At 24.6% G+C, this 15000-nt stretch overlaps 1 protein-coding gene across 1 annotated transcript in view; it reads right to left on the bottom strand.

The window, feature by feature from the left end:
- The window catches only part of LOC100208017 (cyclin-G-associated kinase), a 78437-nt gene that overhangs the window by 57306 nt on the left and 6131 nt on the right, over positions 1–15000 (bottom strand). Inside the window, exons 3-11 of the mRNA XM_065817174.1 lie at positions 13469–13530; positions 13192–13251; positions 11468–11576; positions 9712–9848; positions 4169–4294; positions 3998–4087; positions 3524–3659; positions 3118–3227; positions 2718–2754 (exon numbers count right to left, since the gene is read on the bottom strand). Coding sequence (XP_065673246.1) covers positions 2718–2754; positions 3118–3227; positions 3524–3659; positions 3998–4087; positions 4169–4294; positions 9712–9848; positions 11468–11576; positions 13192–13251; positions 13469–13530 — 867 coding nt within the window. The remainder of the gene's footprint in view (positions 1–2717; positions 2755–3117; positions 3228–3523; positions 3660–3997; positions 4088–4168; positions 4295–9711; positions 9849–11467; positions 11577–13191; positions 13252–13468; positions 13531–15000) is intronic.

The raw sequence follows: 15000 nt of genomic DNA on the forward strand, positions 1-15000 counted from the left end.
CATTCCAAACTTATCTGAGGAAAATATAAAAGAGATTTGACTATGTTAGTTGACAACTTTTACTCTCAATGGTTCCTTAAAGCATTATTGCAATTGATGCTCTGTATCAGGTTAAAAATATAAATATAATTATATAAATTAAAAATGTAAATATATAATAAATAAAAACAGATAATAACAAATAATAACAAAAGTGATTAGTTACTTGTTTAATCGATAAATTAATCTAAATTATTAAAATATTGGGTAGGTCATGAAAACGGTGTGGCAGATGGCAAAATCATTTGACAAGCACAGCTGGTATCTTGATCCTGCCTTAGCTATGCTTGCTTTAGCAGATGAACATTGCCCAAACAGAGAAGATATTGCCAAAGCATTATACAGTATACTTCCCACCAAACCAATAGTATATCCACTTAAACGTGTTATGGACAATAAAGACCTTCTTCACTCTCTAGATTTTGCACAAAATCAGCCTCCATCTTTTTGTGTTCTAGTAACTGAGCAATCTTGGCTCATCTTTGATAAGATTGGACATAGAAAAAGTGAGTTGCAGTGGCTTAAGATTCCTTCACAGTTCTGAAAGTTCAACAATTTTTATTGTTTTATTATATAAGTTTGAAATTATTATTAAATCCCTTTATGTGGTCAATGACTCATCAGAGAGGGCCATTAAACTAGTTAAAGAACTGATTGGAAAATCAACTAAAGAGAAGAAAAAACAGGATTTGTTCTTGCTTAACCATGTTTACAAAAGAAGTAAGCAAAGAGCAAAGAAAATAGATTTAGCATCAAACACAACTAATAGTATTTTAAAACAATAACTTGTTAGTAATTTAATAAAAGTTTTATATTGCGTTAATTTTGTTTTTCTTGCTCATCCTCCTGCAACTTGAAAGAACAGTATATTAATAGGGAAGAACACATCCACCTTACTTTTGATACTTCACTAAGTTTGATATCCAAAATAATATAACATATTTTAATAGCTTATTTATAATTTGATTTAAGGGAAGTAGAAAGGATTTAAGTAGAAATAGGGAAATAATTTTTTTTGTTTGTTTACATTATTACTTTTTTGTCTACTTTATTACTTTCTTACTTTTTCTACAACATTTTCAGTGTTGAGAAAGAAATGTATAGAAAGAGTGCCTAATTTTTTTTTAATATTAGTCATTGTGAGAATATCGAAAAAAAAATTTATTTCAATAGTGTCTAAGGGTGGCACACATGGGGCCCAAAATGTCAAAAAAGGGGTTTCTGAAGTTTTGTAATTTTTCTAGATTCATTTCTATTTCAACTAATTTTTTGGAATTTATTTTGATTATTGTTTAATTATGTTTATAAATTAAAAAAGGTAAATTATAAAATTTTGCATTAAGATAAATACATATTTGTATATTAATCAGTAGATGGAATCAGTGTTGCAGAAAGATTCTATCATGCATTAAATGGAGTCAGTGTTGCAGAAAGATTCTATCATGCATTAGATGGAACCAGTGTTGCAGAAAGATTCTATCATACATTGAATGAAATCAGTTTTGCAGAAAGATTCTATCATGCATTCGATTGAATCAGTGTTGCAGAAAGATTCTATCATGCGTTAGATGGAATCAGTGTTGCAGAGCAACTGCTTTTTGCATATCAAAAGTATTGAATCATTTCTTTTTAATTGTATTGTCAATGATACACCACACTCCTTCATTTTGGGTAATGGTAAGTGGATCTATTTACCGATGTTTGAAAGAAATTGCCTGAAAAATTTTTTTTTCTAATCTCTTGGACTAGGCAGCTGATTTTGAATCTGATCTTTACTCCTGATAAAAAAAATGTAACATGTTTTTCTTTTTTTGAAACACTGTTTTCATAGTCAGGATGGTTCTTCTAATGCCGTCTCTCTATTAAACAATGTCCAAAATCACATTGTAAATTATGTTGTTGTTACATTGTTACCTAGCTTTTTTAACACATAAGTGCTTTAAAGTGTTTTCCGATTGCTTATATTTTACAGTTTCTTATAGTTCTTCTGTCAACTTCTTGAAGTCTTCATTACTTTCATTTAACTTAAAAAGTATTATAAAGTAAAAAAAATTATAAAGTAGGTTACTTGCAACCATGAAAAAAATATATTATAAAGTAGGTTAGTTGCAACCATTTAAAAAATATCTTATAAAGTGAGTTACTTGCAATCACAAAAAAAAAAATAAAGTATTATAAAGTAGTTGTTGCTGGCAACCATGGTGGAAGTTTTAAAATAAAATAAAAAAATTTTAATTTTATTTTTTTACATTTTACAATAATTAAAATTTAACTACATTTAAAAATAAATTACATTTTATACATACAATCAAATTACATTTTATACCTACATATACATACAATTAAACTACATTTTAAAATAAAAAGTTAGGTTGATAATATAATAAAGATATCTAAAATAATTTTATGATATAAGTTTAAAATAAATAATAAACAAATTAAATAAATAATTTTAACAATGCAACTAATAAATACTTTTTTTAAATAAATATTATTAATTTTATTATTAAAACTATAGTATTAATTTATTTTTTTTATATATTTATTATATTACACTTGTTTCTATGCTATTATTACAATTGTTGCTATGCTTTTAACTTTGTTTTAATATAGGTTTGTAGTGTTATATTTTTTATTACTATTAAAAAATAATAATAATAAATACTCAATTTTTTTACCTGTTTTAACTGAATTGATAATTTGAATTTTTTGTTCCTAAATTATATTTATAAATAATATAAATTACTATAAAATAAATAATAGTTATAAATAAAATGTAAATATAAAAAACTAAATATTTCTAAAATATTTAGCTTTATATACTAAATTTTTTTTTTTTTATCAGAGACCTTAATTTTTTGTCAGATGTGCTAATTTTTTTTTCAAATGTGTTAATTTTTTTGTCAGATGTGTTCAATTTCTTGTCAGAGGTATTGACTTTTTTGAAAGGTGATAAACTTTTGTCAGGTGTTCAATTTTTTGTCAGATGCGTTAAATTTTTTTGTCAGTTAAATTGAACTCATAAAAAGTGTAAACAATATAAACAATAGAAAATCAACCTTCTCCCAAAAATCTTACAATTACTGATGATTTTAATTCAACACTATTTTCTGCTGCTAAGGATACAAGTTCTGCATACACCCCATCAAGATCGGGTCTTTGATTTGGATCGACTTGTAACATGGACCCTAAAAGTATTTTTTTTTTTTTTAATTTTAGCCTATAATTAAATTAAATAATTAAACTTTGAAACTTAGTTAAACTAAAAATTAACAAACTATTATATTATTATTTGTTTATATAATGACAATATACCTAATAAATAAAAGTAAAATTACATTAAAAAATTTAATAAAAAAATAATAGTGAAAAAATAATACAAATAGTATATAATAAAAATAATTATAAATAATATACAATAAAGTATATTATTTATAATTATTTAAAATAATACTATAAATGAAATGTGAAAATTAAATCTCACGAATTAACTTGTGAAAATCATTATATATGACATCATTGACTGGAATAGAATAATTTGCATTCATTATTTTAAGTTTTGCAGAATCTTCAAAAGGATGACGCAAAAAACACAGCATGTACAACACACATCCCAAAGCCTATTTGTTATAAAATTGTAATTATAAAATGAAATATTATAAAACTTAAAATGTAAAATATTATGATGTCAAACATCAAACACAAAACATTAAAACAACACTTCAAGTGTAAGGTGTCAAAACATTTTTTAATTGTCAAAAACATTTTTTTAACATGTCAAGTGTCAAAACATCTTTTCAAGTGTAAAAACATTTTTTAAGTGTCAAAACCTTTATGTTAAGTATCAAAACATTATGTCATATACTTAAAGAACAATAAAAAACAAAAATTTTAAAAAGCATTATTCCACCCCATGATGTTTGACCAGCACAAACCAAATCATAAAAATTATGTTTACCCAGACATCAGCTTTAACAGTGATTGGATAGTTACTATATAGATCAACCATTTCAGGAGCTCTATACATTGGTGTAGTATTTAACTGTATCTGAAAATAAATTCCAAGTGATAATCTATTATAGCATAATCAAATATCACAACATAATAATTCTTAATAACAATTTAATACCTCATCTTCAGCAAGACTTCTCTGCATAGCAGTCCAGCTATTATCAGGATACAGAGCGCTTGTTGTAGCAGACCCAAAATCACAAAGTTTAATAACACCTTTACTACTAATTAGTAAGTTTTCAATCTAAATATATATATAATTAAACATTTATGTGTGTGTGTGTGTGTGTGTATATATATATATATATATATAATATATATATATATATATATATATATATATATATATATATATATATATATATATATATATATATATATATATATATATATATATATATATATATGTATTAGGGTGTAGGCATCCATAGTGTAAAATTTTTAAATAATGTATTTATTTTTCATCAACCCATAACTAGATGTGTCATACAAAACCAAAATATCTTATAATTAAATTAATAGAACTTGCCTCAACATATTTTAAATTTCATAATACATTTTTACATTTTTTTTTCTTTTTCTCAACTGTGTGTCTAAATACATAGTTTGCAACTTACTTATTTATATAAATGCATGTTTAGTTATTACCTCAATTTTTTTTCATTAGTATCATATTTTAAACAATGTGCATATGGTGAACACATTGGTTAAATACTTCAGCCAAGTAAATTTTTTTTTCAAAACAATAAATTTACGACATTTAACAACTATGTTTTGAATTAGCAAACTGTTTGATTATATTGCATAATACTGTTTGTTGCAACATAATTGCTGGGTGCCTGGTTGTACGATCACTCTGGACCAGAATCTAATCTGGTTTAGTTTTCATTGTCTTTGGGCAACTGTTGAAAACTTATGTGTTTTAACTGAATCAGTAGAATTTTTTAATTTGCAAAATGCAAATTAAAAAATTCTACTGATTCAGTTCTGGAACAAAAATCCAATAATCACATACAGTACATATTCATCAAGTTGTGAATTTTGGTAAATTGGTGCAGCGAGATGAGAACATGAATTTGAAAGAAATCTGTTTCACTTTTGTTGCTGATTTAGGAGTTGGTTTTATTTCCAACAAAGGCCAAAAATCATGTTGTTGAACCTGTTTGCAAACTGCACTCTAAATGGCAGCGTTTTAAGAAGAATATCAATTAGAGTTTGGCAATAAATCTGGAGAAAGTCTGCAATTTAATAAAAAATAATTTTTACAACTAAAAAATTAATTTGCCCGACTGAAAGCTCTTCAAAATATTACATTGCCACCACTATGTTTATTTGTTAGCATTAAGTATTTAGGAACAAATCTTTAACCTTTTGGACGGCTTATGTACTTGTTATTATCGTTAACAAACATACATCGCTAATGCGATGTATGTTTGTTAATCATTTTTTTGAAATCCAATGCAAATGGTCTTTAGCAAATTTCATTTGAGCTAAGCGATTCTTTATTAATATTAATGGTTTCTTAGCAGGATGACAACAAAACCAATTATAATGATGCAGGCGATGTTTTATAGTATCTATTTTGCACTTAACATCTTGCCATTTAATTTGAAAGCACTTTTGCAAGGATCTTGTTTTGATTGTTTTAACAAAATTTTGTCTTGATGTTCAGTGTTAATCCTTGGTCTGCCTAAACAATGCCTTTCAAGTATCTTTTGGTCTCTATGCCTCCTAACTAGTACGCTAATTGTTGATTTAGCCACAATTTAAAGCTCAGAAATTTGCTTATAAGGAATCTTCTTCTCTACAACACATCAAATTTTTCTTTCTACAATTTCTTTGACTTTTCCATTTTTTTTTAAATTCAATTTAAATTTAAAAATAATTTTCAGTAAAAATGTAAAAATAATGTTTAATTTTGTAAGTTTTTTAGATGAAATTTTGATTTTTTTTTTTTTTTTTTAATGGTGCTGTTTATAAACTTTTGCACAAATATGACCATAGTTTGCCTTAACTAAACTTTTTAGATAAATGTTATTTAAATTGTGTCTAAAGTAATTTATATATAATTGTATAGCTTGCTTATAACTATGCATATGTCCACCAAATCAAAACACTAATGACACTATTAGTATCTTTTTGTGCCTTTTTTTTTACCCATTTTTTGTAGTGGCATTTTTTCTTGCAAGCGTTTGGCACCTTAATTTGTACGCCAAGTTTTTCAAAAATTTCTTTTCAATTTTAATTCTTTTCAGTCCTTAGAACAACACATTTTCTAAGCTGTTTTATATTTGTGTTTTATATTTTACAACTGTTTTATAATCCAAAATTAAATTTTTGTTCATAAGTTTGAAGAAAAAGGTATTTTCAATAAATAGAATAGAAAAGATAACTATCAAAATCAATGATAAATCCACATTCTGCAGTATTTTATAATAACTAAGTTATTTTAAGTAAATTTTCTGGTCTTGAGGAAAAAGAAATTGAAATACAGTGAAATTGAAATACAGTGAAATTGAAATACAGTGAAATTGAAATACAGTGAATATTAGTGTGAGTAAAAGTAGTTTTCACAAATCCAACAGATAATCGCAGTTTGAAATATTCTGTTTTCAGCAAGTTAAAAATTCAATTAGTAAAAAAAAAAACCTCAAAAAAGATTAAGTCTGAATTTTATTAAAAAAGAGAAGAAAAATAAAAAATAAAAACGTATAAAAAACCCATTTTAGTAAAAATCCATTGAATATCTTATAAACAGATATGGACAAGTCTGTCTCCTGTAAAATGTTTCATTCTGCTAAAAACTCCAGTAAAACATTTTACTGAAAATAAAAAGAAGTTGAAACCATGTAATTATAACAATTTCATGACTTGTTGGAATTGGGAAACTTTAATAGAAATATTTTACTGAACAATTTTTAAACAAATGGTTGTACTTTATGATAAATGAAAAACATATTATTGATGATAAACATAAATAAAGGTTTTTCATAGAATGGTTGACATTACTAAATTCAATAATTGAATTTGTATTAAGTTTATGATAAAAAAATTATTTTTTTTATCATAAACTTAATACACATTTTAGAAAATATGTATTAATATAACAGGTATATTTTCATATACCTATACATAACCTATATATATATATATATATATATATATATATATATATATATATATATATATATATTTATATACCCCACTGTAAACTATATACAGTGAACTATATACACCACTGTAAACTATATACAGTGGTGTGTATATATATATATATATTTATATATATATATATATACATATATACATATATATATATATATATATATATATATATATATATATATATATATATATATATATATATATATATATATATATATATATATACACACACACACACACATATATATATATATATATATATATATATATACACACACACATATATATATATATATACCACTATATATAGTTTACACCACATATATAGTGGTGTAAACCTCCGGGTTTTTTCCAGTTGCCCTGCAGGCAAGTAAAACAGTTTTTATTTCTCATTTGAGTCGTCCGCAATACGCAATTTTATTTCTCCGCCTGCAATTTTATTTCTTATTTGAGTCATTCGCAATCAGTAGTCTGGTGTAAAATTCTTTTTGTTTTTTTTTTCTTGGATGAAAATACTGAAGAAAAAAAATTTAAACATTTGACTAACATCTAATAAGAAACGTTTAAATAACATCTAATACTTAACATTTAAATAACATCTAATAAGAAACATTTAAATAACATCTAATAGTTAACATTTAAATAACATCTAATAAGTTTCATTTAATAATAGTTATTAATAAAATCTAATTAAAGATGGGTTGTCATTTTTGTCGTAGTCAAAATCGTTTCTTTTTGTCAATCTTAACAAAGATTTTATTACATGAAGCAAAAATGTTGAAAGCCATAACTGCAAAGTTATGTTTTATATATAGAAAAATATTCTATTATTCTCTTTTAATCTTCAATCAAATTTAATTTAGTTGAATGTTTAAAACATATTTTTAATCTTTTAAACATTTTTTATTATACTAAGACTTTTTTTTTTAGGAAAAAAGAATCTCCACATTCACCGTTAATTGCGTTTTTATAATAATTTTTCATGTGCATCTTAATAATGTTTTTTATTTTGTTAATTTTAATTGACAAAGTTAAAATAAAAATTTATTTTACTAAATGAAAAACAAGAGATTCAGTGTTGTTAATGATTAAACTGCCCATTCACATGATTCAAAATGAGCTATAAAGTTTGAAAAATGATACAATTGCATTTGGAAATGAAAAAAATGTAATTTTAAAATTTATTTTAAATTGAGAAGAAACTTGCTTTAAAATGTAACAACAATGTTTAAAAAAACAGTACAGTCACACTTCGAAATATTAAATCGCGTGTTGGCTACTTTTTATTAAGTTTGGTGAAACTATATAATATAATAACGCACCATAGTGTACTCTTTGTTAAACTACTTCAAATGCTTTTTAAAGTTTTCATTTTGAATAATCGCAAGGAATAAAATCTTCATGGATCAAAATATGGTTTTATTAATTAACACACTTTTATAAGTAACAAACTGACTGGCTGTCCTGCTGTGCTATTGACAGGCATTTTTTTTTAAATTTCAGTTGCCCTTGGAGAAAACGAGTTGTCCCGTGCCACCTGATGACCATGAGGGTACATCCCTGATATATATATACATATATATATATATATATATATATATATATATATATACATATATATATACATATATATACATATATATATATATACATATACATACATATATATACATATATATATATACACATATATATGCATATATATATACATATATATACATATATATGCATATATATATACATATATATATATATATATATATATATACATATATATACATATATATACATATATATATATATATATATATATAGAGAGAGAGAGAGAGAGAGAGAGAGAGAGAGAGAGAGAGAGAGAGAGAGAGAGAGAGAGAGAGAGAGAGAATATATACATGATTTTCACAACTTTAAGTTTCATGCTATTGCAATCATCAGGTGCAATACAAATATAACTTATTCGTTAAAATAATTATATACAAATGGAACTAGTTATATAAAACTATACATAAAAAACTATACAGAAAAACTATTGTTACAAACATGTATATCTAATCTTCAGGTTTGTGGTTGTGAAATTTATTTGCGTGACAACATTAAAAAGTTTTAATAAAAAAACAAATATGTTTTTTTATTCAATAGCTCTTCTACATTTTTAATAAGTAAAACTATTAGTTATAAACAAACATTAGTTATAAATATTTTTTTGTTGTGTTGTTGTATAAAGGGGCTTTTTTTAATATAGACCAAGTTAATTCAGGCATCTCTTTGAGCTTTTCCAGAGTTTCCCATATATATTTTGAGAGCATGATTGTATTTGAAAGTTTTTTATTCTATCAATTAAAAATAAACTTTCAAATGTAAACATGCTCTTAAAATATACATGGGGAACCTGGGAAAAACTCAAAGAAACGCCTGAATTAACTCGGTCTATCCTAAAAAGAGCCTCTTGTATATAGGAAATTGGAAGTCTTAATATAAAATTTAATAACTAGATACCTTTATATCTCTGTGTATGATTGGAGGAGATTGTTGATGCATGTGAAGAACGGCTTTACAAGCCTGAGAAAAAATCTTTAATACTTGAACAAACGAAAGTTTACCATTGTCACTTTTTAGAAGATCAATGAGTTGACCTTAAAAAAAGTAAAATAATATAAAACTCGAGTCTGTAAAATGTAGTAAAATAATATAAAACTCGAGTCTGTAAAATGTAGTAAAATAATATAAAACTCGAGTCTGTAAAATGTAGTAAAATAATATAAAACTCGAGTCTGTAAAATGTAGTAAAATAATATAAAACTTGAGTCTGTAAAATAATTGTAAATGAAGAAAAAGTGAAGCCTGTGAATTAAGTTGTTGTGTTGAGTTAATAAGTAGAAACTGCATTCATAGAAAAGTCAGTGTGTAAAAATATTAAAACTTAATAATTTATTATTAACTGGTTTCCTATTTTATCTAAAGGGGGCATCCAGAAATTACATATGCAGTAAAATCACTAATTTAGAACCTCTTCTTTCCCACTTGTATGCAACTGTATTCTTTCAACAACCTCCTACCTCCTCCCCCACCTCCTTCTGCATATATATGCATCATTTATTATAAAATCAACCCTTTCCCTAATGTATAAATTTTTTTAAACATTTAAAACAAAAAGACTTTTAGTTCATTTGTAAATTCTTTTTTAATGTTTTGCAAAACTTATGCATTAGGGAGGGATTGATTTTTCTATTTTTAGACAATATATAAATGATTGAATAAAAATGCATTTTTATGAGTTTTATTATTTGCGTATTGATCAATCATTCATTAAATTTTTGATGATGCATTATTTTTGTCCATTTTTTGGGGAGTACTGACACTTTTCATTTTTCAGTTTCATTCATTTCATTAAGTTTGTTTTCTATGGTTTTAATATAGCAACTCCAAATACGTTTTTTTAGGACTATTGCGAAGCTTTTGATAAAGTGCTTTTAATTGTCCTATAACAACAGAAAACAACCTGACCGCAGAAGTAACCTTATAACCTGAAACCTGTAACCTGAAAGCAGAGGTTCCAACAAGATGCATTTTATTTACTCTTACTTTATTTTTAATTTGATGATACAATTATCATTCTGATTGAATAATTGAATGAAGATTAATTAAAGTAGAATTAAAAAAAAAATTTGAGAAATGAAATAAATTTTAAAACTATTTTATAATAATAATAAAACCAAATCATTATAATAATTTTTTAATAAGATTTACGTGATCTGATAAATATGTATCAAATGGTGTAGTTATTTTGTATCAATAAGAATTTATAAATACTTTCACTTCGTTCTATTTATGAAAAGTCATAAAGATACAAAAAAACATTTTAAAATGTCAGAAAAGAAATGGACTATTTAAAGGTTCAAATTTTTTTTTAATTTTCTGAAAACTTTTTAATGATGGTTCAGAACCAAAGTTGATGGTTCCAAGCAAAAATATAACAAAAAAAGAAAATTGGTAACTTAGAACCAAACACCTAAAAAAAGACTCAACACTTTAATTTAAAAAAAAATTTATATATACATATACATATACATATATATATATATATATATATATATATATATATATATATATATATATATATATATATATATATATATATATATATATATATATATATATATATATATATATATATATATATATATATATATATAACATTTATATAATAAAAAAAAAATAAAGATGTGAACAATAATTTTAAAATAAAAAATACCTGTACAAAGCTCTGTGAGAATTAGATACTCGCTTGAACCTGACTTTGTCTCTGAGCTGGCTGCAGCTCCAATAAATTGTATAATATTTGAATGGCCACGAAGTTTCCGCTTGTTTTAAGTCAAAGATTTTATTTTACAAACATTCAGCCATGCAATTTATAATTACCACACAAGCATACAATTTATACTATTATTATATTAATTCATAAACATAATGCAAAATATGTTTATTGTACATATTAATTAAATTTCTTATTGGTATATAATATATAAACTAACACTAGAAACCTAAAGTACAATTAAGTTAGTATTATTAAGAAATAATACTAACAGAAAGTAGGCTGACAAAAAAAAAAAATTATAAAAAATTTATTGTTTTATAATTATAAAAACAACTAATAATATGTATAAAGACCTTTAGCAATCAGTTACACATACTATCACTTAATTTTTAATGATTTTTGGAGACATTTCTGCTGCAGTGTTGCATTTGGCATTCGCTCAGAAGAGGCATTCCTTCAGCAGAGTTCATTTGAATTGAGTTTAAAAACTTCTTTTGTTTTGAAGTATCTTGCAGTCAAATTTTTCCTAAAGTTGTTCAATGGGGTGATACCCAGGCCTCTGAGGTGGCTGTGGTAACAAATTTATTTGATTTTCTACAAAAAAAAAATCTTTATAATTTGACAGTATGTTCGGGGTCATTATCCTAATGAAAGATGTTGATGCCTCAATTGATCTACTGATCGACTAATTGAATCTCAGAAATTATTTTTTAGACATTTACATGACCTTGAGGTGTTAACTTACCATCAATAAATTGTAAATTATCTATACCATCACAAGAAAAACAGCCTAAAACTATAACAAAGCGTTTGTAATGTTTTACTGTAAGTTTTACTGTAGTACAGTACTTACATGTGCCTCTTGTGATTTTCTTAACACCATTTGATAATGCTTTAAGTTTTTTGGCTCAAATTTACATTCTTCCAAACGAAAGATACATTCCCAATATTATTGTGGCTTATCTGCATGATATCTGGCAAACCTCAAACGCTTAGCTGCATTAATCTTTGAAACAAATGGTTTTATCCTAGCCACATGGCCACATAATTTAGCTTCATTTAATCTGGATTTGATTTGGGTATCACCAATCGGCATATTTAAAACTTCTTTCAGCTTTCATGCTGAAATAAATTTTTTTTTTGCCTTAGTCACAATTATTCGACGAGGTGCTGTCTTTTATTTTCAGCTCCTTTGTGGTAAAGAAATAATTTCAGTCCTAGAAAAATTTTTGGAAACTTTATTTACACCTTTTCTTGAAATATTGAATACTTTAAAAAAGTACTGTAGCTTACAATTTTGCAATATTTACAATATTATGCAAAGATTCACAAAGATTTATCTTTGCTCATAAATTCTTTGTCCCAGATGAGGCATTAACTCTCTAACTTTTGGATTCTAGAATAAATATCTAATTATATTATACATTTTAATTTAGAAAAATTTGCTTAGAACTAATTTTTTTTAATATATAATAACAAAATGTTATCACAAAATATAGACATAGACTTAATATATAACTCTACAGCTTAAATAGAAACTATTTTTGTCAACTTACTTTCCGACCAATCCATAAATCTCAAATAACTAAAATGTGTGTATGTGTATAAATAAACAAGTGAAAAAATGAATATATAAAAAGAGGTAAATTATGAAATGATACAAGATATTGGACTTCTTTTATAATATTTTTCTTTGATGTGTCATCAACCGCAATTAACCTCTGAAGAAAGAAGATATAATTTTAACATAAATAAAAACATATATAAAAACATAATCATAAACTCTTTATGTGTGTTTTTTATAAACTTTACTTTTCTATACATTGACAACATAATAACAACAGCATGAAAAACACCAAAAATCTCAATTAAATCAACATCTATAATATTGCATCAAGATTTCATAGATATTACATCAAAATAAATTGAAAAATAAACCTTAAGTGCGTACTCTTTTCCAGTTTTTGTATCCTGTGCAATAAAAACAAACCCATAGCCGCCTGAAAAATAAATTTTTTGTAACTCAGAGACAAAAATTTTTATCAGTAAAAGCTGATTTAAAAAAAAAAACAAAGAAATTTTGTGTGTGGATATTTTCTAATTGTGGTGCTTAAGAATGACTTTGTTTAAGTGACTGTGTAAAATTTATAATCTATAAAACTACAATGTAATTTTTACGATACAAACAAATAACAGTAAAAAAACTGGCTCATGCCAAGTAAAATTGCAAAAGTAATATATTTTGAACTTTAGTTTTTGTATAAAACAAAATAAATCTTAAACTAAACTTTAAATTTTCTTTGAATTTAAGGAACCATTGTAATAAATAAGTCGTTATTATTTTCTTTTAAAGTTTTTAAAGAGGTGGAATTACTTCTGTTTAAATAAAATTTTCATGTGACAGAATTGAGAGCTTCAAGACAGGTGAACAACTGTTGCAAAAGAGTTTAAAAACAGGGAGCAGATAAATCTTTATATTACAAATTTTGCAGTTAAAACTATGATTTTAGCGAAAAGACCCAATTGATACAACAAAACAATTGATACAACAAAACAATTGATACAACAAAACAATTGATACAACAAAACAATTGATACAACAAAACAATTGATACAACAAAACAATTGATACAACAAAACAATTGATACAACAAAACAATTGATACAACAAAACAATTGATACAACAAAACAATTGATACAACAAAACAATTGATACAACAAAACAATTGATACAACAAAACAATTGATACAACAAAACAATTGATACAACAAAACAATTGATACAACAAAACAATTGATACAACAAAACAATTGATACAACAAAACAATTGATACAACAAAACAATTGATACAACAAAACAATTGATACAACAAAACAATTGATACAACAAAAAAATTGATACAACAAAACAATTGATACAACAAAACAATTGATACAACAAAACAATTGATACAACAAAACAATTGATACAACAAAAAAATTGATACAACAAAACAATTGATACAACAAAACAATTGATACAACAAAACAATTGATACAACAAAACAATTGATACAACTAAACAATTGATACAACAAAACAATTGATACAACAAAACAATTGATACAACAAAACAATTGATACAACAAAACAATTGATACAACTAAACAATTGATACAACAAAACAATTGATACAACAAAAATTTACTGCTTAATCAAGTCATAAAGCACATAAAAAAAAAAAAAAATTAACAAACAATTTACAAAATTTATTATTTGTTCTGATTACTTTTTAACTTAACAAAAATTTTTGTTCTGATTACTTTTTAGCTTAACAAAAATTTTCACTTTTTCAATTTTGCATTTTACAAAATTTTCTATCAAACCAATCTTTAAAAGCTTTAAACTTGTTAACCATTATGACTTCTCTGTATGTTTTGCGGTTAACACACAGAAACTAATTGCTTAAAATACCTTTTATCCTAAAAA

Source organism: Hydra vulgaris, chromosome 14, assembly GCF_038396675.1.
Source record: "Hydra vulgaris chromosome 14, alternate assembly HydraT2T_AEP".
NCBI classification, from domain to species: domain Eukaryota; kingdom Metazoa; phylum Cnidaria; class Hydrozoa; order Anthoathecata; family Hydridae; genus Hydra; species Hydra vulgaris.